The sequence below is a fragment of the Carassius gibelio genome, chromosome B11, assembly GCF_023724105.1.
Source record: "Carassius gibelio isolate Cgi1373 ecotype wild population from Czech Republic chromosome B11, carGib1.2-hapl.c, whole genome shotgun sequence".
Taxonomy (NCBI): Eukaryota; Metazoa; Chordata; class Actinopteri; order Cypriniformes; family Cyprinidae; genus Carassius; species Carassius gibelio.
The window spans coordinates 21,611,972-21,639,927 of NC_068406.1; the positions used below are offsets into that span (position 1 = coordinate 21,611,972).

General features: G+C 36.7%; 1 protein-coding gene across 1 annotated transcript in view; it reads right to left on the minus strand.

Moving 5' to 3' along the window:
* Positions 1 to 589: 589 nt before the first annotated feature.
* Positions 590 to 27,956, minus strand: part of grin3bb (glutamate receptor, ionotropic, N-methyl-D-aspartate 3Bb) — a 70,112-nt gene continuing 42,745 nt past the window's right edge. Inside the window, exons 2-9 of the mRNA XM_052568732.1 lie at positions 23,115 to 23,743; positions 14,703 to 15,795; positions 12,138 to 12,283; positions 10,435 to 10,550; positions 7,859 to 8,010; positions 3,497 to 3,661; positions 2,508 to 2,575; positions 590 to 1,644 (exon numbers count right to left, since the gene is read on the minus strand). Coding sequence (XP_052424692.1) covers positions 1,143 to 1,644; positions 2,508 to 2,575; positions 3,497 to 3,661; positions 7,859 to 8,010; positions 10,435 to 10,550; positions 12,138 to 12,283; positions 14,703 to 15,795; positions 23,115 to 23,743 — 2,871 coding nt within the window. The 3' untranslated portion in view covers positions 590 to 1,142. The remainder of the gene's footprint in view (positions 1,645 to 2,507; positions 2,576 to 3,496; positions 3,662 to 7,858; positions 8,011 to 10,434; positions 10,551 to 12,137; positions 12,284 to 14,702; positions 15,796 to 23,114; positions 23,744 to 27,956) is intronic.

Sequence of the window (27,956 nt, forward strand, 5' to 3'; positions counted from 1 at the left end):
CTTTCACACAAAGTTGTAACTGTTTCAAAGTAGGTCTAGAGTTGACAAAACCAAACAAATCGAACCTGGTTTAGATCAGATAAACACTCACTATAAACTTTGTGAACTCTGGGTTTGAGCATGTGCGTTAATGTGTGACGTGTGCTTATCAACACGAAACATTGGAAGTCCTCAGTTTGATTCACTTCTCATGAGATAACATGTAACCCATTCATGGAAGGCACCTTCTTAACAGGTTAAAAGACTGCAGTGTAATGCTAAAATTTCACATATAAAAAGATCATGAGATGGGTGTTTTGAGTTTGTGTTGAATATACTGGGAATTTACTGTGAGGAAAAAATCCACCATCATTAGAAAGCATCGCTGTCATCATCTGCTTAAAGTGAATATCATCAATGTTTGCCAGCATCATATTAGCAAGCGTAAATAATATCATAATCTATAACCATCACTTAAATGACTGAAGCATCAACTAAAAGTTGACTGTGCTAAGATGATAATTGCAATAGTATATAATAGTAATCCATATAAAGTACTATCCAGGTAACTCTGAGCTGAAAGTTTTCAAGTAAGATTACAAATTTATGACAAGATCACATTTATTTATTCAACATCAAACTTAATTCAAACAGGCAACCTGGCCATTCATATATCCACATGACTAGGGAGGGAAGAAAGGTCAATAACAGTAGCAGTTATGAGATCAGACACAACCAAGCAATAAAATCGTTGCCAAAGCAGCAAAGTCAATGCTTCGTTCTACCTTTGACTCCATGACAAGGCCTCAGGTGCAACAGGGGTTTATTCCGATCCATATCCACCAAGAAAACAACAGCCGGCCAGAGAGAAAGCTCCATAAATAAACAAAGCTGTGAGAAGAAAGCATGGACTTGCTTGGTGCTTTCAACTATTTCAGATGCAAATGTCCAAATCCAGGTAGCTCCTACTTTCACAGCGGGGCTTTTGAAAATAAGCCACATGAGACCCTATTAGCATTATTATTAGCAAAACCGTTCCAAGAATCAATGTTGCCTTAGCGTGATGATTTTAAAAGAGTCCAGGGAGATTTTTTGGGGAGGAGAAAGATAGAAAAACATGTCCATTGTCATGTGTACCGTGTTCACTTCAGAGATTGTGAGCATCACCTTTTCAAATCGGCTGGCTCTTTGGTGAGGGCGGGGCATATGGTGGCTGTGACTGTGGGCGGAGCTGCTGTGGTGGTCACCGGGGCGATGACGGCAGCTGCTCGTTCTTTGGCCAGTGTAGTCTGAAGCTCCGCCCTACGAGCCAGAGCAGCTTTCAAATGCTCGCGGATTTCCTCGATCTTGGCCTGGAGCTCCTCCAGCTCGCTCTCTCTGGAGGGGCTTGAGGATCTTACTGAGGAAGAGGTGGGCTGCTGAACAGGCCCTCCATTTTCACACACTCTCGCCAGTAAACTCCCAGCCCCGGAGCTGCTCTGACCCCCCTCCGACATGACCCGGGGCAAGAGACGGCGCGTGTTGAGGGTCTCTAGGTTGAAATGCACCCTCTTGTTGTCTTTGGGCTCCTGTGCCACTTTGGTGCTCTCGTTGTTCCATCTGGCGAAGGATCCGAGGGGAGCAGGTGGAGGTGGTGGATGTGGCTGAGCTTTCTGGATGTTACAACTAGGAAGACAGAGACAAGACAAGTGATTTTGTTAAAGGGATAGATCACCCAAAAATGAAAATCCGCGACTGCACCAGTTGCACCCCCCAAAAGACGGCCCTGGCTACATAACCTTACAACTTCAGCTTTCTGTAATAACAAAAGCAGCAGCAGCATTAATAATAAAAATCATTAATTGAAATAAAGCGGAAATAAAATATATATATTAGATGAAAAACTTAGTAAAAGTAGAATTGTTGTCTTGGAAAATAATTCAACTAGTAAGTAACTATGACTAAAAAGGAAATAAAAATAAATGCTAAACAAAAATATTAAACTACTGAAACTTTAAAAAGTAAAATAAAAACTTGCAATATGAAAATAAAAATGAAACAAAATGTTAATGAATATAATAGTATCATATTAAGAAACATTTATGTTGATTGAAATAAAGCTAATTAAAATAAAATACAAATATTAGATAGCAAACTTAAAGTAGCAATGTTGCATTGAAAATGATTTAAAACAGGTTTCAATTGAATTATTAAAACTGAAATAAAAATAAAAGCTAAATATAATTAAAACCAATATTAAATGACTAAAGCAAAAATTGTAAAACAAATTAAAATAAATAATAAAAACATGAAAAGAATTCTAAATATTCATAAATGATATAATAATATTTATTTTGGGGGTGAACTGTAACCATTAAAAGAGCTCCACTATCATAACAAGATCCTCTTCTTGCTATAATAACATCAGCATTCTGAGTAAAAACACTGAAATATCATTTAAACCCAAGTGCATTTTTGACATTCAAAATGAAGTAAGATGCCATAAGCTGCTGTTAAAATGAAAAATAGATTAATAAAACAGTCAAAACCTTTTCTCTGTGTTCGCCCGCTGCCGTTTCACATCCTCATAAGTCATGTTCAGTGCTCTGTGGATTTTCTGCAAAAGAAAAGAAAAGAAAAAAGGATTTATCTCATCAAGGGATGAATGAGAGAGATTGACATCAAGCTTTTGATTTTAAAAATCAATATTCCAGAGATGGCAATTACTGACTCGGCTTGGCAGTAATCTCTCCACAAGCCCTCAGAGAAAGAGCCGGAGAGATCAAGCACAGCTCATTTACAGAGTCGAAGCCTCGGCCCGTGAATAACACAACTGTGCCGTTCTTAATCTTAGTAATCAGTGGAAGGAAGAAAGGAAACATTCTGATAGAATAATAAACTTGGTGACAGCTCAAAAGTATTTTTTGATCATTTAAACAAATAGTTATGGCTATCTACCCTCATAAAGTTTGACATTTTTCAAACGTTCATTATTTTTTCAGGTAATATATTATTTATATGATTTTTAGTTTTTAGTATTCGTTGTTGTTGTTCTTAAGTGTTTTTTAGTATTCATTTTTTGCTAGTTTTTATATTTTAAAACAACAATACTCTTATTTGTTTTTTAAGTTTACATTTTATCGATTAACCTCAAAGTACATCAGCTGGCTAAATGAAAATTGAATAAAGACTAGGTTAACTTCTGATCGTACTTTCAACTTATTACCTAAGATGGAATCATTGTCAAATAATTATTTAAACAAATAATTATGTATTAAACCAAATCTACAAATTCAATTGATATTTTATTATTTAATTAAAATAAATAAGATTCATATGAATTACAAAACTGACTAAAACTGAAATAAAAAGAAAATAAGGTTAAGTGTTTGTGTGTGTACGAAAATATAACAACTTTTCAATCTGACAAGACCTGATCACCATTCGCTTTCACTATAAAAAGGACATACTACGAAACATCCCCAATTGTGTTAAATAGGAGAAACAAAGTCAGATGGGTGAGTGATGCATGGCTCACCTGACTGGTGTGAAGCCAGTATTTAAACTTCTGTTTGCGGCGGATGTGTGGCAGAACCAGGCGATAGAAGGCATGTTCTCCTGCCAGAGTGAGTAAGGCCCCGGTCACACCCACACACAGCAACACAAACAGCCCTGAGAAGTGACGAATGCCCATCTGCAGCGTCTGGAGGAGAGAGAGCAAATCCAGAAGAGATGAGACTGCAGTGAGAAGGACCGAAGCAGTGCGATGTGGTGTTTGTACACAGGAGGGCACTACAATACTGCTGACTGACATCAGATCAGCCCCAGAGAAGCCCAAAGCCTTCCCGGTGAGTCTTTGATGGAGAAGGATTCCTACCAACTTGAACTAATTGACATTAAAAATTTAATTATTAAAAGCGAAGCAGGAGCCACATCAATATTAGAGGACTGTATGTACCTCTAGATAGTTAGTACTAAAACACAGACTCAAAAAAAATGAATCAGATCAAAGAGCTCTACATAGCCTAATAATGGTGTTTTTTTTTAAAATCATAAATCTATAGGTTTTTGAAAGTGTTTCACACTGCATTATAAGATAAAGTTGACTGTTAAGAAAATGTTGAAAGTTAAAGGTACAGTAAAGTGTGTGACCTTTTTTTGCATGCAACATTAGAGACGGGACATGACTCAGATGAGTCATCAAAACGTTTAAGAAACTTTGAATGAAATATTAAATCTGCTCAAAATGTAATAAAAAAAATGTAATCCAACGTTAAAATTTTAACACATTTTAAATAATAAAATGTGTATATATTGGATGATTTTAGAAGTAGAAAAGCATATATATGTTTGGAAAGACATCTCTTATGCTGCATTTATTTGATCAAAATACAGAAAAAAATACCTGTAATATTGAGGAATATTATTACAACTTAAAATAACTATTTGAACATATTGTAAAAGGTAATTTATTCCTGTGATGTAAAGCTGAATTGTCAGCACTGTTAATCATTCTAATATGCTGATTTGCTGCTCAAGACACATTTCTATTATTAAAGATGTTGAAACAAGATGCATTGCTAAATGACTTTTGTAGAAACCATGATGGATTCTTGATGAATAGCATTTTGAATTCCTGGGTTCTTTAAAATAATTTTCTATAAATGCAGAGTCGACTTTACGTGAACCATTTGAAGGTTTATTAACCTGAAAAGTGTCAGCCTGAAAAGACTCTGTTGTTTGAATTTTCTAAACAGCTTGACATAGCAACAGTAGCTCAGCCAATAGATTGAGTTTGGGGCGGAGCTATATGTTTGCAAACCAATAGAAAAAGGGGGAGTGTTTGTGGAAACCTTCTGAAAACAGTCACTAGTTTTGCACAGTTGTTTGGTGCAGATGATGACCTGAGAATCTCTTAACAGAAACAGTGACTCCAGAAAACAGAAAAAAGAAAAAAAAAGACATGAATAAACATCAAACTCTTTCATCTGTGTGTTTAGACCGCAGGGCACGAGGCCTGTATCTTGGCGAAGAAACTTCTCAACTGATGCACAGTTGAGACTCTTTTTCGGGTACCTTGTGTGCTCAAAACCATTGAGAGAGCAGATGAAGCCAGGTTCACTGTGTATTTTACTGATCCACAAGCATGAATCCAATCCTGTAAATCTTTGTAAGGCCGCTGTGTACTGCCAAGCGGCATTCTGGGAAATAACACATCCTATTAGCTCTGTCTCAGACATGTTCAGTTGTCGGATCGATTCAAAACCGAGTGTATCTTGTGTAGGTTTTAACCAGCTCACAATGCTTCGTCCTTCTGTGAGGCTCTGATGCCACAAGAGCGCCGAGATTTGAAATGGAAATGAGGAATAATCTTTTCTGCTCAGGCAATGGTAATTTCCCCCCTGAAATTAGAGATGGAAAAAAACAGGCACTGCTACTCCAAGCTTAAAGGGCTCATATGATGTTGCTAAAAAGAACATTATTTTGTGTATTTGGTGTAATGCAACGTGTTTTTGTGGTTTAAGGTTCAAAAAACACATTATTTTCCACATAATGTACATTATTGTTTCTCCTCTATGACCAGCCTTTCTGAAACACGTCTTAAAACATGTTTTACAAAGCGCATTGGTCTTAAAAGCAAGGTTTGCTCTGTTTAGCCAGCTATCCAGTGCGTTGTGATTGGACGAATGCATCCAGCGTGTGACGGAAATGTTACGCCCCTTAACATACTGTGTTGCGAGTCCCAGCATGACAAGACAAAACTAATTAAATCCATTACAAATGAGGCATTTGTCGCATACAGTGGGGACATAATTACTAATTATAATAACTTGTACTGTCTTTTTACGTGTTGCGTAGTGTATCGCGCTGCTTAAACATAAAACCATGTCTGCAATTGTGATCAGAGGAATGACAAACAACAAGCGCTACTCTACACTGCTCAAAACTTGCGTTTGAATCATCAGTGGCAAATCCTTTAAATATGAAAACGTACTTACAGACTGTGTGTCAGTAGTTCCAGACTGTCCTTGCAAAGTTGGAATTGCCCCACTTTATAGAAACAGACACCGGCATTGTAGGCTACTCTCACAGGAAACAGTCCAAGCCGTTTTAGGTAGGAGTGGTTGACTCTTAACTTCCATAAAGAATATCTCTTTGGATTTGAGACTTTAGTCTTTGCAACTTAACAGACATTTTTTAAGGACCAAGAGCTTGTAACACTCTCAAAGAGAAAGGAAAAATGTAAATGACATCATGTGACCCCTTTAAAGTGTTGGGGAGCACAGAGAAATCAGTGTCTAAGGAGAGAGGGATAGTTTGGCCGTTCTGGATGTCAGCCGTCAGCACGCTCCAAAAGTGTCATTTACTCCGGAATCTTCTGAGGTTTCGAGCAGATCTAACGCACACCTCTGTCAGCACCGGAGATAATGACACCAGATGAGTTAGTGAAGGTACTGAGCCAAATCAATGTGTAAGAACTGAAGCCCCTCTAAAGCAAACATCACTTATTCATATCAGCCTGTCAGACTTAAAAGGGCTCTGTGGAGCTGATAAACATTTGAGCTCTCTATTGGTGGTTTCATATGAAGAATGACAGGATGGTGTCACTGCTGAGATCTCAGGAGCTTTGTTTGATTGGATAAAACAGCCAGTAATTAATTAAAGAAAAATGTGATTTGGAAGTAGATGACAGGCTGGAGATTTGGTCTAATTGATTGGCACAAAGATTTTATGTCTGCACTTTAAGAAGGACCCCGTGAAATTAGGGTGACCAACTGCTTATTGCTCTGTTGCAGATGTGATTTTGCAGGACGTGTGGGAAATTGATACATTTATTGCTATTTATTGCTATTATACTATGTAAATATTGATTGACATTAGTTGGAAAGCCTGTCTGCCATTACGTTGGATGATAATGTTTTAAATCACTAATAATTTATGTAAATGGTGACCGGTTCTGTGACTTTGGTTCAATGATACAATCTATTTTACTCTATTTGGTCTGCAAAATATGACGAACTGAGTAACAGGCTGGTAGGTAAAAATCACCTTGGGTAGCAGCTAGTTTATTTTCTTTTATTAGACTTTGCAAAAAAAAAAAAAAAAAAAGCCTTTACTGGGTTTGGTAGATCTTGAACTTGTACTTTTTGATGGATCTGGGAGGTTTAATCGGGATGTTCTTATCCAGTGTATGTGTTGAATGATTTTCTACACAGCATCTGATTGTGTAAAATTAGGACACGCCCATGAGTGCAAGATGATGTCATCTAAATTTTTGTCCATTTCCTAATAAGATAAAAAAATAAAAAAAAAGTTTTAAATTTCTGATTCATTTGGCTGAACATAAATATTTAATTCAAATTACTTTATTTATTTGATAATTAACTGTCTAATAAGTGGGATAATGAAACATTTTTCCTTATTAATTTTGCATTATTTACTTGCTGTATCATTTAATAATCATCATTTCCCAGGAATGAAAGAGGGATAAAGTACAGTTATAAAATAAACGAATGCATTATTTATTCACTGTATAACTTAATAATCTTCATTTCCCAACAATATAACATTTAGGTGAAATCTAAATGTAACATACAACCACAAAAATCAAATCAACACAAGTGCACAGCATTGACATGGCATAGAGAACACCATCAAACAGCTCAAACGCTTGAGATCGAAAAGTGACACTGCCAACCATGAATTCATTACATGCTTCTAATCCGGTAAAAAGGATTGAACTGATATAGGAATTATGCAAATAAATATATATTTTTTAATTTCTTAATGTTAAAACCAAATGATCCAGTTCTGTTTTGGGCCACCTCTGAAGATGCCTTGCACTGTACACCAGTGTTGATTTTTCTTTTGACTTTCAGTTAGACTGAATCCTGTTCACCTCTGTAACTGCGAAGACTCTCTTTCCGCACGGCACCACCTTGTACCACTTGTCATGCAGCATGTCCATGTAGCCATCTGACTTGTAACGGCTGATGAATTCAGATATGTTGGAGGTGAGCGGTGAGTTCTGGGGCAGTCCGATCCCGTAACCTGAGGGGGAACCACTCAGTCAGTCCAATTCATCAAAACACCCCCAGAACAAACATAATGTGCTACAAAGCATCATTAAACTGCCTTTCTCTGGACCAAGTTTCAAATAATTTCTTTCAGTGTTTTATAGGAAACGGCTGTTAGCTGAAATAATGGAGTGAATGGAGTAAAATCACCATTCTTAAAGGGCCAGTTCACACACAAATGAAAATACGCTCTATTACTCAATCTGCTTGTAAGTGCATTCGACAGTGATCATGAAATTTTCCATATCCATAAGAACTACTCAAGTCATACTTATGTGGGTCAAAAGCAAAAGTTCAGCTAACTGCATTTAACATCTATTTCAACTATAATACATTTTCATGTAATTGCAATTAACATTCAATTAATATGTGTCCAAAAAAAAAATCAATTCCATTCTCACTTATTCTTTTTAAAGTATATCATTTCCATAATAAACACTTTATTAAAGTATACTGAAGTGTACTTCTTTTTCACAAGGGACATTAGTTAATTTTACAGATTTATGTTTGTCTACATTTTATATTGATGAGAGTAATTAAGCAAACAATAGAGAAGAAAAATATAACCACTTATATGTTTGGTGCGCAGTATACACGTTTATTTCTTAAATACCCCATTATCATTTAAAAAAAATATGAATTTATAAATTCAGTGAAATAATGAGGTTTACTGCTTAGAACAGAGCAATATTAATTATAGTAATAATAACAATAATATACCTTCTAAAAGAAAAAAAACTGAAATATGTTAAAATATAAGTCATTAATGCTGAGCAAATAATTTTGCTGCATTTAAGGGCAAAACTGAAGGTCAAGACCTGTCTGTTAAATTCCAGCTGATGCATGAGGCCATGCTTATTAATCCATTAAAAAAACATACATAACATCTTCCAGCACAGAGACAGAGGTATAATACGTGCTGAGGGGGAATGAACAGACATGAGACATGAAACAACAGGCTTAATGTAATTCACACGACACGAGCAGGGCATGAGCCCAATTAGCCCTGCTGCCCAGCTCAGGGTTAGGCCTGGGAAATGAAATCATTACAGACTGGACCACAATTATTTTCCCCAGCGCTCTCTCTTTCCTCCAGCACACCTCTCAGTGCCGCCTTCGGGAAAGATCTGTGCGTCCTGTAGGCAGCTCAGGAAAACAGCCAGGTTTGCATTTAAATTGGCTTCCCCACAAAAATGCATGACAGCAGGAGAGATCTCTGCCAAGTTGACTTCTTCCTTTTTCTCCCCTTGTCAGTTGTGCATTCGTTAATACATTCTAAAAAATGCAAATGTGAAGTTTGAATACTTCTAACCAATTTGTCTCTATTTTCTTCTCTTGATTCCCTTCGAGCACAGTATCTACCTCCCAATGGCAGTCCAGATTTCTAATGACTTTATTTATCTCATTTTGCTCATTGAATAACACAACACAGCAGTTTTCTCCACATCCAGAGAAGAATCATCCAGTATTCTGGCCGATCTGCCTCTAGCTTTTACATATGTTTGATAAAATATTTCAAATCATGTGATGATTTTGAATTATTTATTGTATGCCAGTGAATTTTTCAAGGGAGGCAAAGTTGTCTTAAAAAATAATAGGAAAAACAATGGTTTATTTAATCTAATTGAGATTAAATGCTTTACATTTAATATTGGTATACAAATACCATGCTACCGTAGTATTGTAACAGTATTAAGGCCCGTTCACACCAAGCACGATAACTATAAAGATAACGATAAAGATATAGTTCTTAAAATCGTTCTCAATATTAAAGTATAGCGGAGTCCACACTACAACTATAACGATAAAGGCATAGAGAAACGTTATCGTTGGAATCATTTTCAGAACGATTTTTTCCCAGCTGATGAACGATACAAACATTAACATCCAATCAGAATCAATCCTGCTATAACGAGCTCGAGGATTTAAAGCGGCAGACGCTCGTGCGCTCAGAATAAACAGACGATATCGTTCGCTGGTGTGGACGCTAATATCGTTATCTTTATAGTTATCTTTATAGTTATCGTTCTTGGTGTGAACAGGCCTTTACTCATTAGTTAATTATTAATTAAAAAACTTAGCTAAAATAAAAAATAAAATAAAAGTAAATAAAATGTAGCGAAATGTTAGCTTTAGGCCCTGGTTGTATCGTTATTTCGACCATGTGTGTTTCAGCTCTTTTCATCCATTGCAAGCTGTATGTCTGGTCATGTGATCTCAATATAGCTACCATTTGCATACAATGAAAGTCAGTAGGGTCCAAAACAACATGAGGGTGAGTAAACAATAACAGTATGTTCACTTTTGGGGTGAACTATCCCTTCAGTGTTAAATAAGCCATAAGCTACATCATCTGTCCGATTAAATTGTTCTAACTCAATTTGTACATCCTGCTTACCTTCAATAGCAAAGGGTTTTCCAACTGTCAGCAGCTTGCAGTCGGCATCAATGGACACCTCGTAGTCCAACAGGGCTTTGTCCATAATAAAAGCATCAAGTTGAGGCGGATCTGTCCTTCACAACATAAAAAGAGGGGGGCTACAAAACTACACACAGGCAGACACACACGCACTCTCTCTCATTAAACATGCACAGTATGATTTTCATAAGTCAGACTGTGCATCTCATTCCGGTGCAAATGGAACACAGACATCATTTGTCTGAGATAAATGTTCATAAACTGCAGCGGTGGCCATAAATCAGCAGTTACGCTATAGATGCAAGCTGAATAGAGCCCAAAAAGGACTTTTAATGGATAGTGACACCTTAAGGGCAGCTGCCCACCCTTGCTTAATGTAATCATAATAAAAGACGTCATTTATCAAAAAGTTCAGCCATCAGCAAATTTGAAATTAAACAAATTTAGCAGCACGACTTGTGGTTGATAAGAATAGTTATTTTCCATGTTGTCAGTACAAATCAAAATGATCATTGCCAAAGCTATTGACATTTCACCACTAGTAGTTTCTTTCAAAATAAAAAAAAAAACTCTTGAATTTTACAAACATGACTGCAAAGAAACGGCGTCAAAAGCCAATAGCAGACAGACTGTGGCATAAATTTAAAAAACCAAATGTTTCAGAAATGAATTGCTTTGCGATACATACGGTCACTGATACCTCTGATCCTCTTCTCAAAATTAAAAAAAGGATTAAAGTGTTTTCAGCCAATTCAAAGACTTCATGGATCTTTGACTCTTTTGAAGACGTTTGTCTCTTTTAAGTTCTCTTCCAATTACATTCTGAGTGATACATCCAAAAAATTAAATGAAGCAACTTCTATGCCATGATTTCAGGCTTAATTCTGCCATCTGCCATATAGACTTAAACTCTACTAAGGAATTATTGAAGGAAGTGAGATGCGGCGACTCTCAAAAATGTTAATATTTTCTCCTCTCCTTCTAAATTCATCTCTGGTGTGAGAGCAAACTAGGTTAGAAGTCTTGAGTCCAGCCAAAAAAAGGAAATAAAAAATCAAGTGGTTTACTTTCATTGGAAAGAAACTTGTTAATTAAGCTTTAGATAAAAACCACATAGGATTTTTTTAATTCTCCTCCTTATATTTTTTTTTATATATAGCTGTGCCAGCTCTCTTCTCACTTTTTTATATAGCCGAAAAATAAAAACAAATACAAATTTTAATTAAAAAAAAAAAAACACACTTCACAATTTGGTATGTGTGTGACAGACTGTGGCACTGCAGCTGGCAGGAAACAACAAACGGTTCGCCTGGCGAGCAGCAGTGAGAGGGAATCTCAGAACTTAGACTCAAATACACTGAGAGAAAAATTGCCTTAGGCAAACACCTCATTTTATTATTCAAAAATTGAATTCATTTGGCCGAAATATTGACACCTGCAGTATTGTACACCAGTGAGTCACTAAGGGGGACTGTTAGAGAAAAGATTCAGCATTTGCATTTGCATTGTTTTGAACAGGGTGCAACTGCTGTTTGAATTATTGATCACTCTGCACAAGGTTTTTTCCCATGTGTTGTAAATTTCACTTTTTGCTAACAGTGTTTGGCAGTATAACTACACCAGGAGCGCTTGCTGCCATCTGCTAGCCAAATGCATTCTGTTTGGATGAATTGATCTCTTACTTGAGAGTGGCGACACCATCAGGTGTGGTGGGCTCGTTGAACTTCCGCATGTACTCGTGCATCTCAGGAAAACTCTTTTTCATGTAATCCTCCGCACTGCTTTCCCGAACAGTGCCGAATCGGAATCCCTGAGATGCGTGGTGGAGCTGAGGCCAAAGGCAGGGGGAAAAAAAACGCTAAAGTCTTAGGAGTCAAAGTGTGGTAAAAAAATAAATAATTATAAACCATGATACATGTTCAATTATTGATATAATATAGGAGGTTTTATCCACGGTGCATTCAAAGTATCAGTTATTTGCACTGCTAGTGCCACACTCTACTGTTTGAGCTATAGGACTGCTCTTTGAACTATGATATATAACAGCTGTGCACTGTACTGTAATGTAAACAACGTTGTTCAATAATTTAGGGTCAATTTTTTATCCATTGATGATAATTATGTTTTTCTTTCCTAACAAATTTCTTCTGAAATATCATATTTTATCCATTAAGAGAGAACACACCATAATCTCACACATAATTGCCTTTATGTCCCTTCAATTACAGTTTTTGTAATTATTATTTTCAAAATAATTAATAAAACGTTCAAAAATCTATGCAAAAATAAACTGACTTATAATGTTATAATATAATGTTAATGTTATAATATAATGTTAATATAATGTTCTTGCAGTATAAGAAAACATTTAGTTGTACTCATATTCACAAAAACTGTAATCTATTTTACCAACCAAACACATTGTTATAGTTTGGAATCATTTTATGATTTTAATTCAAATAAATATTACAATTTGAGGTTAACCTGGTCAAGAAAATAATATTTGGTTGACCAGACAAGGCCAGTCCCATTGATTGAGTGAAACTATCAACTACAGTGCTCTCCATAAGTATTGGAACAGTAAAGACAAAATTGTTCTTTTCGTTTGCTGTGGAGTCAAGAAATCTGTAAATATGATTAAAAGATAAATATGAGACAAAACTACAGAATGTCACATTTTATTATTGGGTGATTCAACAGAAAGATGTTTTGTCAACTAAGAAGATCAGCATTTTTAGGGTTTCATCTCCCCGTCTGATGTGAACAGATGTATTGGAACAGTTGCCTCACATGTCTTTCTAAGTGTTCAGCTGTTTCCTGTTGCATTAATTCTTCAGATATTAAAAGCAGGGAATGTGTTTTATCAGTTATACCCATTGCTTCTGCATTCTAAGTCTTGCATTCGATCATGAAACACACAAACCAGGATGAAGACGAGGAAGCCGACTCTGAAAGAAAAGCAAGCAATTTGGATGCTAAAAGAAAACAAGTCAATTAGAACTATAGGAAAAAACAAAGAGCATATGGAGAAATCAAGAGTTTTGAAACTACTGGCGACATCAGCAACCAATGTCAACATGATCGGCTGAGAAAAACAACAGTAGTTGATGACAGACAAATCATAAAAGCTGTGAAAATGAACCCTAAAATACATGTCTGTAAAATCACCAACAACCTCCAGAAAGCTGGGGAGATGCTTTGACAATCTACAGTCCACAGGAGAATTTGACACAGAATTACAGAAGCTACACAGCAAGATGCAAACCTCTGATCAGCACCAACAATAGAAAGACAAGATTCTTCACAAATGTGAGCCAATAGAGTTGATGGACCGATGAGACAAAGATAGCTGTCTCTAGAACAGGACCTCTTCATTTTAATGATGACTTAATGTATGATGGCAGTAGCAGAATGAATTTGGAAGGGGACAAAATCATCTTGGCAACCAATAGTCAAGAAAATGCCACCAAACTCATTAGAAAGCACTTCATGGATCAGGACAATGACCCAAAACACCAAGGACTTTATCAGGAAAAAAATAATAATTAAATCTTAGATTGCCCAAATCAGTCTCCAGATTTAAATCTGACTGAACATTAATTTCACCAGCTGAAGGGAAGACTAAAGACAGATACTCCCCAAAACAAGCAACAGTTGCAATTGGCTGGAAGAAAAGCATTTCAAAGCATGAGAACAAGAGTCTGGTGATGTCTATGGGTTGCAGACTCACTGCTCTGATTGCATGCAACGGATCTGCTACTTAATTTTAGCTTTTACTCTTTTCCTTCTGCCTCAAATTCAACTGTCCCAATACTTATGCTCACATGAAATAGTGGGATGAACTCTAAAAGTATTGTCCTTTTTATTTGGTAAAACATGTGTGTGTCGAAAGACCTAAAAAAAAGACCTTTGTCGCTAATTCATCTTTTAATAATATTTGCAAATGTCGACTCCACAGCAGAGAAAGATATTTTGTCTTTACTGTTCCAATACTTATGGAGGGCACTGTATGTTACCTGTCAATCCATGCAGTTTGTCCATTACATAGTTGACAAACTCATCTTCAGAAAAAACATATTTTCCATGTAATATCAAAATGGTGTTTAACAATTAAGCTTAGCGACGAGCAGAATAGCTTCACTGACAAAATCCATAAATTGAAACCATTAGTTGTTTTATTGAGAAATCTTTTTTTCCTGATGTAAAATGTACCTTAAATTAAAGCGAAGCATCTTTAAGGATCTCACCTTGGCATCATGTATTCCAGAGACCTCTTCGAAGGTCTTTTCCCCAACCATAACTGCGGCCAGATTTGCAGTGTAACTAGACAAAACCAGCAGGCAAAATATGGCCCACAGGTTCATCAGGAAACGTCCAGTCCAACACTTGGGCGTCTTACTGGCAACTGTGCGGCCGAAGAGGATGGCGTAGCAGAGGTTGAGGGCTGAGGAGTAGGAGAAAACCTTCACGCGGTTTCGCCCATGAGGCGTCATGCCGAAGGGACTCTTCCATTCATAGAGGGTGAGGAAGAGCGCTGTGATGTGCAGCGCCACAAAGATGCCCATCCACATGGACCAGTGCAACGGCCACATGAACGCTCCGATGGGTGCAGCCGTGTCCTTACTGCGCACTAGTATGCCCAAACTCGTGGAAAAGAACGGGCTGGTGAAGTCAATCACTTTACTGCGAGCTGAATTGATGCTGAAGCTGGTAACAGCCATATCGGCCACCCCGCTCAGCAGGTCACCCACCAACCCTGTCCACTGTCCACCCTTGACAGCTCCATATTTCCCGTCCCCAACTATGTACAGGTCAAACTCAAAGTTCATGTCCTCTGCCAGCTTCTCCAGCAGATCAATACAGTATCCATAGCAGCACTTGCTGAAATCCGGTGGCAAAAAGCTGCTGTTGCCTTGAGCCCGTTCAGTGTACAAGTGGTCCAGGGTTTCCGAGTTATTTGTCCCTGCATCTAAACAGTATTGCCCAGCGGGACAGTTCCCATCCTCATCTACCTCTCGAGTGAACACGAATGGGTGCTCCACTAGAGTGACCACCCGTACACGACTCCCCGACACGGGAAAGCTGGCCCGCCATCTACGACCCCCCCTGCCCATCTGGCCCTCAGTGCGTTGCCGAGGGGGCGATCCCTGCCATAATCCCTGCTCCTCCACATCCAACCTACCGCCTTCCCAGCTGCCTACAGTCACCCACGTGGGCTGACCGACGGCATCACGGCGCAGACTCCAAATGTGGACCCTCTGAGAGGTGAGTACACGGGAGAGGTTGCGTTGAACGCTGACAGGGCCCGTCAACCCTACAAAGGATGTATTAGAGAGGAACCTGAGGGTGAAAGAATACAAGAGTCAGATGATGATCGAAAGAGGCGTAGATGGTCAATAACACCTGGAGAAAGCTATGCATTAGCATTCCTATTCATGCCAAATTGCTCAGCTGGGACAGAACCTTCCAGAAGAATAAAACCACCGTGGCAAATGGATGCCAGAATTGACCCTTCACAAAGCAATTTGTCAACTGGTAGAGATTTTGGAATATCGTCTCTATCGCGGTTACATGCTCACATAACGCTGCTTTGCTACGTGGTCACAAAAAACGCATTAAGCATTGAGGTTTAAAAACAAGTAATTTTAAGCCATTAAAATTCAGCAAAAGAGAACTATTTTCACTATATGCACGAGCTGTCAGAGAGGCATGCACACGTGAAGATGGTGCTAACAAAGCATGAATGTATTGAACCAAGTTATTTTTGGCGCTTTACAGGCCTTAAATTACTAAATACACACACTTGTTTGTGTCAAAATGTCTGTCATTGCAAGTATCCTTGTAAAACACAGTAATTCAGGTCTTAAGTGAAAAAAAAAAACTGTGTAACAGTACATTGCAGCTAAAGTGACAGCAGTCTAATTTTCCCTTTGTCTGTCATTCATGTTAATCAAACAACAAAAGAGAGAAAATCTCTCAGTACTCTTGACTAAATCACTTTTGTAACTTCAATAACTGATCATGTGAACTGGCAGATTTGGCTTTGTTATTGGTGAGATCACCTGTCAATCAAACTCTCCGCGAAGGGTCTATTAAAATTTTGAAAGGCCATCAGTTAACAAAGATGTTTATGTCACAGCCACAACATATGCCAGCATGAGCTAATAGGCCTATGCTAATCAGCCCTGCAAAATTACTCAAGGGGAACCCAGACAAAGAGTCTGGTTCAGGTTTGAGTAAGTTACAGGATCGAACACAGGTTAAGCTAGCTTCATCCTCTCCAGAAGCAAAACAGATAGAAAATGTGACTGCGGGATAGGGGGAAGGCCTGGGAGAGGGACTGCCTAGCTGGATGACTGACACAGTCTGGCATCCGTCACACCATAAACTACAAATGTTGCCTTCACAGAGCAATATATTTGATTGTGAAACCCCCTTCCACTCTTCAGAATTACAGCCACTCGGTCGGCAGGGCTGCTGCTCTGGTGCGCAGCTCGGGTCACTTAAGGAAATGCTTTGACATTGAGTTTGAAGATTAATGTCTAGAGTCATAAATAATAGATATGACATTTGACTAATGCTGTGCTAGTTAATGAAAAACTGAGGAGTGAAGCTTAACATGTCATTTAGCTCCTTTATTCATAGTTTTACCCATCACAGGAAGTCAAATGGTCCAATTTAACCAAACAACGATTGACAGTGTGTATCTAAGTGACATCAAAAACACAGTATGTGTGTTAGAATGACATGTTGCTATTTACTTAAAAGCCCTCTTTGATTATACTCTTACGTTATGTTCTTTTATATACTGAAAAGAGAGCTGGCAGAGGCTGGGGGGGGGGGTTAGATTGCTAAAATATTTTTAGAACTGATGACTAAAAAAATTTAAATATTCTGAATAATGCTCCTTTTTTAACACTTCATTTCGATAGTCCAATTTAGACATTCTACTTATATTATAAGTAACTTTCTCACTAGATTATTAGTAGACTGTTAGATTAGGAATAGGTAAAATAATGTGAGACAGAACTATTACTTCTAATAATCAAATTGTGCACTGTAGGTGAAGCTACTTTGAAATTGTTGTGACTTTACTTAAAGTACTTCATCTTTTCTAAAAGCTTCCAACAAAAGCTAGCTCAATACAATGATGATACCTTTTGTTACTCCATGATATTAATAAACACCACCAATAAAAAAGATTTGAAATGCAGCACAAAACCTCTGTGAAGTGGGGACTGTGAATTGTTTCTGCAAATCTAAATATATTCACTACAATCAAACAGACATTTCGGCATTAGAAAGGTTTACTCTGTGTAAACATGCATGCATAAAAAAGTTAGCCTGTTACTAGGTGGATAATGAATATTGACCACTCTGACTCTAAAAATATATATAGTCTTATCTCTCTGTGTAAACTTTCTTGAAGAGAACATCATTTTGAATAACAATAGTCATCTACATTATGACTGAACTGTCATATGTGGGCAAGATAATGTTGTCTAATAATAATCTCCTCACTCGCTTATATCCTTAAGGTAAGAAAATGCATGCATTTGCAAAATCATTGTTAAAAGAGCAAAGTTTTGCACATTTTTTTAGTGCTACAATGCAGGCAAATTCTTGCATGAGCTGCAGAGCTATGTATCACTCTCCCGCAGCAATGCCCTCGCAATCGTCCGGCATTATGCAGCATGTTAGGGTCCGGTTGGCAGATTTTCAGCCTTATCCTGTTGTGATGAGAGGCCCCGGCTTCCCACACAGCCACATTTCACTTCTGTTTGTTGTGAGAGATATAGTGGTGTGTGGCAGAGTGCTGGCATGATCCACACAAAATGATGGGCCTGCGTGGTAGGTGGGTGCCAGAGCTTTTGATAAGAGTGATCCCTCCTCAGGGAAAGGCAACTGAGGGGAAGTCATAAATAAAGCTTAAAGCTCTAAAGCATGTCTGCATTCCAGCTGAGTGTCTGGGCAAACACCAGTAATTTGTTGCAGCATGAGAAAGTGGCCATGTGCCTGTCCTTTAGCATGACACTAGCTGTCTGGGATATCTCATCCAGATGGTAGGATGTTCTACTGATGAAGGTTAAGAATAAAACATCAAAACAATTTAGTCTCTCAAAATATGTGACAAATAATAAAGTGAATGTTGGTGTATTTTATTACTATTTAGCCATTATCTATGAATTTCCAGAATCTAATTTGTCTAACCAGTTATTTATTATGAAATTCCAATCCATTTGAAAGAGCAGTTCATTTAGCACAACAATAGCACATCTTAGAGTCCACACCACAAAACATGAGGTGGCACAATTGTGGCATTCAACACAAGCGTTTGGATGTACTACAGGTAAAATAGTAGCAGTATAACAAGCAGTAGCACTAGCTGCCTAACAGGGAACTTTCACTTTTTTCATCTTTTATTTATTTAGTTATTTACAAATTATAAAATTGTTAGGACAAAACATTCTTAAAGGAATGTTTATAGAACTTTCTCATAACATAATATTTGATATAGGTTCTGATAACATTGAAAGAAAACATTCAACCACAATCTCAAAACGTTCTTTTGATGTTTTTTGTATGTGATGAATACTCTAAGAAACATTTTTAGAATGTTCAACAACATTCTCAGAATGTCCTTTTGATGTTTTTTGTATGTGATTAATACTCCAAGAAACATTTTTAGAACATTAAATTAATGTTCTAAATAATGACAAAAAATAACTGACTTAAAATATTTAAAAATAAATGGACAAATACTGTTACATTTTGGGTGGAAAAGTTAGTAAAATGTTCTAAGAAATTATTTTGTAGCCTTTAAGTAATGTTATAATCACAAGAAGAAAGCTAACCATTTCAACATTATAAGCATTTCAAAACTATTTTCAAACAATAACCTAAATTTGTTACCAGGGTAGCAAGTTGTTAGCTATTTTATGCTCTATAAATATCTGACTTGTCACAGTAAAGCCAACAGTACACTGCAAGAAAAAAAAGTAATAATAGAGCACAATGTACTGTATTAAATGGATAGTTCACCTAGAAATGAAAATTTGATGTTTATCTGCTTATCCCCAGGGCATCTAAGATGTAGGTGACTTTGTTTTTTTCAGTAGAACAAAAACGGAGTCTGTTAGTCTTATAATGAATGTGAATGGGAATCATGGCTAAAACATAAAAAAATTATAATAAAAAAAAACATACACAAACAAAAGTATCTCTCTAAGTGGGCCATTGACACTCCTAATTGAGATTGTAGATAGAGTGTCAATGGTCATACAATTTCTTTATTTTTCGATTTATTTTTCAATATGTGTCTATTTATATTTTCACATTTTTATTTATTTATTTATTTTATAACCATTTGGCCAACTGTCTGTTGTTGTTGTTGTTGACTCTGTGAACTGGAAGCTTATGTCACCAAAACAAATTCCTTGTATGCGCAAGCATGGCAATAAAGCTCTTCTCTGGTTTTGTTTGTGTATGTTTTATTTTTAGTTTTATTGTATCCATTTTTGTTCTACTGAAGAGACAAAGTCATCTACATCTTAGATGCCCTGGGGATAAGCAGATAAACAAATTTTCATTTCTGGGTGAACTATCCCTTTAATACAGTACATTGTGCTCTATAAACTCAAAACCAGCCTCTTAACATCTTCATGTCTCCCCTTAATATTCAGTAAGATATTCATCATTCTCTACCTCACATTAACATACTGACAGTGTCAACCTGTTTGCACATCTTAATATTTAAGACTACAGTTTACTCTCATGCACATTATTTTGCATTCTATATTTAATTCTAAAGTATACATCTTTTTTATATTTTATTCTTATATTTTTATTGTTTACTTTTAATTCATTCTTTCATAGCTATATTTATGTATTTATGTAATTCTTTAATAATTGCACTGTCCATGGAGCGGACCTGACTCACATTTCACTGCTTGTTATATATGCTGTGTATGTGACGAATAAAAATCTTGAATCTTGTTTTAGCCGTGATTCCCATTCACTTACATTACAAGACTGACAGACTGCAACGCTTTGTTTTAAAAATCTCAGTTTGTGTTCTACTGAAGAAACAAAGTCTTCCACACCTTGGATGCCCTGGGGGTAAGCAGATAAACATCAAATTTTCATTTTTGGGTGAACTATCCCTTGAAAATAAAGGAATTTATTTATATATATATTATTATATATTATATATATATATATATATATATATTTTTTTTTTTTGAAGTTCCCACTTACAAGTACTTTTGCAGTGCTGTACATTGTTTTATAGCGTAGGCTCACTTGCTGCAGTTTTCAGCTGAAATGATCACAAGTGGTAGTGAAACACCAACAATTTTATTCCTGCTCACACAAATGATAATGAAACAGGCAGATTATAAAATAATAAAGGCCTTTTTAGCAGTTCCTTGCACAATGCTTTGTTATGAAAAACACTTCTACTATATAGTGCATGATTTTTTTTGTGCTGATACATAAAACTACTAATGTAATAAAATGTTGCCACATTCTTCTGTTTTAGAAAATAAAACTGAACACACTTTTAATAGTACTAAGGATATTTAACTTTGAAAGTGTCAAGAAGCATGCACTGTAACATCATTTTGCAGAAATATCGGCACAGGCAAATTTTTCCCCCCAGTATGCTTGAAAGGTTTTTTTTTTATACTGGCACTCTATTATATCAATCAACATGCAACTTTAATTATCAAATTTGAGAATGACACATTACACAATCGTTCTGGTTCAGAGCACAGTGTCAGTAGAACACAGTTCAGTAAGATTACCTGTGTGACTCTTCAGCGCAGTTAGCAAACCATGCTTAGGATGGGAGATCTGTGCTGGTTTAATGGCTTTAGTGACTCATAATTGTTTACATGTATTCTAACACTGATTTTACAGTTCCATTGAAAGAGAAACTATAACTGTATCAAAGTTGGTTTGGTACAAAACGGCACAACTTAGCATCTGTAACCATTTGGCCTGATGGTGGAAAAGCACTAACTGTTTATCTAATTATTTTGTTTTGAATGTACGCAGCTTTAAAATGTCTTTTTATATCTGTTTTATATTTATCTTTTTTATATGTTTCACTTTGATGTGGATTCTCTGAAGAGGAAAATCACTTCTAATTTAATTCATAATTTAATTGCCTCATAATGCTGTAAAGAAGACCCCTTACTTTGTGAGAATGCCATACACTAATGCGTACACCCTCTTCTGACTACAAGCTTACCTCGATACAAAAGCTAAACAGATGTATTGAAACATTGTTTCACAAAATATTAAAAAAAAACTGAAACTGAACAGCTTGCTGTCTTTTCAGTCAGGGTGTAGGCTGTTGCTGTTGAGAGCTACATTTGACATGCGTGTTTCAAAAAAGGCTCTGCAGCATATGAATAAAGCATGCAACTTTTCCAAAGAATCTATGAATAAATAGATTAATTTATATGGTGGTCTGGGATGGTGCCATTTTGATGCTACAGTACACTAGCGTAGTCATGTTGTTCCCATCTCACACAATTCTGCACTGTTAAATGCCATTTTGTAGTAAAAGTTGTGTGTATAGTGTGTTCTTAAGAGTACCAGGATAATTACCAAGACTTCTTTAACTGAAACAACAAAATTGGATACTTTATGGAATATAATGCATTGCTTTGTGGAGGGGGCCAAGAAATACTTTAAACAGCTTTATGTAGTAGAATGGATAACAACACATGCTTCAAACGGTAGGTTTTCCACTTGAGATGAATGCATACACTCTATGAGTATAATGTGCAGTGTACGTGCACAGTGAGAAGTACATCATTTGGAACTTTGGAAATGTTTTTTTAACTTTTGGAACTCAACTCTAGTGAAAAAAAGGGGTTTTACTTGTTACATAACTTATTTACTTAATCAAATAATACAAATTGAACAAATCAATAAATATCACTATACCATTGAACTGTTCATTATTCCATGATGTATTCCTTTAAATGTATATAATAACAATACCACTGAGCTGTAAATTATTTCATGATGCGGTAGTTTATCTATAACGATGGTAAAGTTACAATACTAATATGTATGCTTGTTTTTCTTGGCTTTTGTTAAAAAAGCTTTTATTTTGGCAGCAAACCACAGGGAAGCTTCTCATTCCAAACTTAAGAACATGTTTCATGCACATTGCATTTTCAAATGCGCATTAAAAGTATCAGATTAAATATTTATATAATTACAAGGCAATTTTTACAGTTTGATAATTGTACTAATTGTCAAAATAAGTAAAAATGTTAAAGGCCAACTGACAATTAACGTGGTTATGTATATTCTCCGACGCTTATTTTTACTAGCATTTGGTGCTTGCCGAGTTGTATTTTTAGTTTAGTCGGTGCCGATAGCCTTGTGGGCAGCACATCGACATAAAGCTTTGTTTTGTTTCAGGTGTGCAAATTCGAGTCCCAGTTCACAGATGTTTACCAATCCCATCCCCCTCTCACTCTTCTACTGTGCTTCCTGTCCTCTCTACACTGTCCTATCAAATTAAAGGCTAAAACGGCAAAAAAATAATAAAATATAATAAAACTTCGTGGACCTGCACCCATTTTTAAAAGAGAATGCACTGAGCCAGCTGATACAATGAGATAATATGGATTTACCTGGCAATGTACTGTCCGGATGAGGGCAGCTCATGTTTGTTGGGTTTGTCAAAACAGTTGACCATATTTTGGATGAGGGCTAGATCAGGCCGTACAACTGTGGCCGCAGTGACAGCTCGGTTGACCAACTGCAGGGCATCACGGATGTAGTAGTCCAGCGGTTTGCGGTCGACCTCTCCGTAGGCCAACAGTCCTAAAGGCAGACCAATAGAATGAAGGGCGTCTGGGCTAAGGGGATGTCCCATAATCCAATGTAATGTGGGCAATGTCAGCCCAAGGTCATGCGCACTGCGCAGAACGGAAGAGGCACACTCCGGGTCAGCCCCGAAAAGCAGGACCGAGGCGGGTGGAGAAAGGTCCTGATTAAAGTGCTCAGACAGGAAGTCAGAAATGTTAGTCGTGTGAGATGTGCTGTGGGACAGGTTCAGAGCGGCCCGCAGGTGCCAGTGTAAGGGTCCCCAGTCGGAGCGGCCTTGAAGATTCAGGAGATCCAAAAGACCCGCGTCCTCCCAGCCTTGGCAAAGCAGCGCCATGCTCTCCTCCCTGCCGCTGCGCTGCAGGACAGCTAGAAGCAGCTCCACCAGTCCTGACGGGGGAATACGGGTTGTCATCTGCAAGTGGAAGCGATTCTGAAGATAAAGGAGGCAACAGAAAGATTATCAGACTTTGAGGTCACAATGTGATTTATATCTCACAACTGCAACGTTACAGCTCATAACTCTTAACTGCATCTTTATTGATCTCACAATCGCCAGCCTTTATTTCTCAAGTCTTACAATTGTGACTTTTATCTGAATTTCTCAAAATGGCATCTTTATTACTTGTAATTGTGATCATAGATCTAATTTTTATGACTTTTTAGCTTTATTTCACATAATTGGGACTTTAGTTCTCACAGTTGTTACTTTTTAATCTTTATTTCTCACAATTGTGACTTTGGGTCTGACAATTGACTTTTTATATGAATTTATGATAAGTATATCTTTATTACACATTTTATCACACATTTTTGAGTTTATCTCCATATTTTTCAATTGTTGTGTTGTAATTATGACTTTAGATATCACAAGTGTGACTTTTTATAATTTTTTTTTATTTCTCTTCATTTTGACATTAAATGTCGCAATTGTAACTTATTTTGGTCTTTATTTTTCACAGTTGAGAAAGAAAGACTCTCGCAACCTAATTTCTTGCAGTTGTGATTTCTTATTTTGGATTTATGACTGCTTTGCTCTATTGTGTCTTTATAGCTGCCAAATGTGACTTTGTAGCTCAAATAGTATAAATAGATTCAAAATGTGTAAGAATACACCAGAGCTTAGAAACAGCAACCATGGAGCAATTACATTTTCTTCTGGGTATCCGAAGTCCAAAGTTATTCATTAAAATGGCAATTTACCCTGAAAATTTAAGTCCCCCTTAAGGTCAAATACAGAATAAGTGCTTTGCTTCCTTCATCAGAGTCCACATCCTTTCAGCTTCACTCTTCCTTAAGTTCTCTCCTTCCTCGTCAGTATGCCACTCACATGAAATAACGGCACATTTCCCGCCATCTTGTATTCTTGGCCACAGTTCTGCATGTCCTTCCACAATATTGCTAGTTGCACTATTGATTTTGTACCATAAAACCAAAGGCTGTAATAAATTTCCTCTCTCTAGCATGGGCTTGACAGACAGTGCTACACCAGCAGTTTTAATGCCATGCAGAAGAAACGGCCCATAGCTCTTCAGCGCCTACTTATGTACCGTTAAACACAGATCATTGCACACAGTCAGGATGTGCATCTCAGGATTGACTCATCTCAGTATCGACAGTCTGAATCAAAAGGCCAACGTTTATTCCTTGACCTGTCTGACGTGTTAACGCGGTGGCCCTCTAGAGTCCAGACCACACTGACAGGAGATACAGCCTGCTATTCTGAGTTTGTGAGTCACAAAAAAAAAACCTCTTTCCAAGTTTCTCAATACAACCGGAGAAAATCAAGGGTCTGATTTCAATTGATGATGCAATGCATTTCAACAAGGTTTACTGAACCAAAGATCAGATCCAAGACAGAAAAGACCTCCGTAAAGAGTTCAGAGGGTATGTTGGGAATACTGTGAGATGCATGATGAAGACATGCACAGAAAATGAAGATGTATAGAGCTACAGAGCACTTTGGGAAAAAGAGTTGGGGTAAGATGTGCCATTGGGAAATTTATGGTGGCCTCTTAATCTTGCAAATTAACAAAATAGCCCTTTATATGATTTCACACTCATCAAAGTTTAAGCAAAGTGTTTTATTATGCAATTTACACAGAGGGATTATATAATCATAGTAACTGATTAAATGAAACAACCCACAACCCTCACATGTGTAGTGCATATAAAGTACATATACAATTGCTTTATGACTGAAGCACAGAAACCAAAGCACCTGTCTCTGGAAGATGAGGATAAATTGCTCTAGTGTCTAATGCAGTCCCTGCACATGCAGCTGAACTGATGGGACCCAAATCAACTCACTCCAAGTCCCTGCAGCTGTTGGGTTCAGTCACTTGGGACTCATCAGCATTATCATCATCACAACATCCAGTGCAGTATGCATATTCATCCAAAAGAGACCATGTACAGTTGTTTAAAGTGTTTTGGTCATGGTGAGAATTTGTTTTTGTTTGCTTTAATTAAACTTATCCAATTATTTTTTTTTTTGACCATGTTAAATTTTGTCATCATTTACCCTTTATTGTTTCCAAATCTATATGAGTTTGTTTCCTACTGTAAAAAAAAAAAAAAAAAGAAGATCTTTAGAAGAATGTGTAACAGTTTCTGGTGCCCTTTGACTCTCTTAAGTATTTTTTCCATAATATGTAAATCAATGGGGTCCAGCTATTGTTGCGGTGTAAAACGGACTTCCCAATAGTCATGCTAAAGCTCCAGATAGCAAGTGTTTGATTTGTACTGTTGCAGCATATGTTTTATAAAACTATCCATTCTGATTACGTGTTTTAAAATGCCAATTTCTAAATTGAAATAAAAAAGAATGCACTTGTGTTATTTGCTTTTTCTAGTTCAGGCAATAAAAATAAAATAAAACTACTAGTAATTGGACATCAGCTGATGACAATGATTTCAAATGAACATAAATCAACTTGGAATTTGGTGCATTTAACTGTAAAAAATGTATAAGTGTATTAACAGTCATTTTAAGTTAAATTCACTAAATTCAAGTTATTAGTACAGATTACTTAATTGTTTTAGCCAGTTTCCTCGAAAAGTACATTCAGCAGTCAGGTTCCGTGTTGTTGTCGGGATTTTATTGACTTTCATGGGACTAAAACATTCTTCAAAGTATCTTCTTTTCTGTTCCATAGAAGAAAAAGACCTAACAGGTCACATTTATAGCCTACAGACTGATAGTCAATTGAAGGCATAGTTCACACAAAAATGTAAATGTTGTCATAATTTCCTCACCTGTACGAATGTCTTTCTTCGATTGAACACAAAAGGAAAGTTTTAACGATTTACATAGTATTTTTTCTATATTATGGACGTCAGTGGCTACCAACAAATGTTTGGATACCAATACTGGTACACAACAGACAAATTAGAACAATCCAGTTTTTTTATGAAAAATAAAAATGCTTGAATAAGCCTAAAATGGTTTGCTGGTCTTAGCTGGTTTAAGGAGATTTTTCTTCAGCGAGGTTTTCTGTATTCTAAATGCATTATTTTTTTCACAAACTCATCACAAAATAGGATGAAGATTTGTGCAGGTTTTGTCCAAAACCCCAGTTTGCCTAGGGCATTTCCAAATCTTTGGAGGGCACTGTATATATTATTAATATGATAGCATATTATTGTATCAAAGAGCTCAGGTTTCAGGATGCTCTCTTGAGAGGAACTGAACAGCAAGCTGTCTAATTCTGTCAGGATATATTATAATGCTGCCATGTAGTGTACAGCATGTTTCTAGAACATACTGTCATGCACTGTGTGAATAAAGCATGCAACACTGGCCTTACAGCAGGTATGAAGCTGGACACAGCATTTCTCAATGAGAGACTGAATACTGCAGGAAATGACTGATCTGCTGAACATACAAGCATTGATCTTCACCAGTACAGTATATGCTGTTTTTAATTTCATTGAATTTGTTTGTATTAACAGAATACCAGAATGGTATATGATACAAGATGATATGATAATAATGAAATGATAGAGCCTTTATTAAATGTTTACTGCATATTTGTTCCCATATTACACACACACACACACACACACACACACACACACACACACACGCACACTTATGAGTTCATCTTAACTTAAAATGATAATTTACCAATGAAACCTGGAAGAAAGTTTGAGATGAATGTTTAGCAGATGCCTTTCAGTACGTGTTTTTTGAAGGAGATTCATTAATCTTAAAGGAGTCAGGAATCCAAAATGCAAATAACTACAGCAAGCAGCCATAAATTTACATTTCGACCATGTCAGACACCTGCTTTATTCTGAAGACGTCTCCTGTAATATTCTTGTGTCCACCTGAATGCAGCTGTAATATAAGAGGATGTTCACAAAAAATAAATACATACAATAGTCTTCTAGAGGAACCGACTGTATTCAGAGCATTACGATTTGTTTTGATGGATAAATATAAACATAAGAGATGACAGAATGTTTACTTTCAATTTATAGCAGTTTGCGTAGATGTATTTGTCTTCTGTGTTGACTATAGTGCCGTTCTCAATAATGATCATTGATATATTATACACTAAAACACATCGGAGGCTTTCAAAACTCATTCTGCTTTCTGCTCATTTGCTCTGTCTTTTCTCACATAAAACATGATATACTCA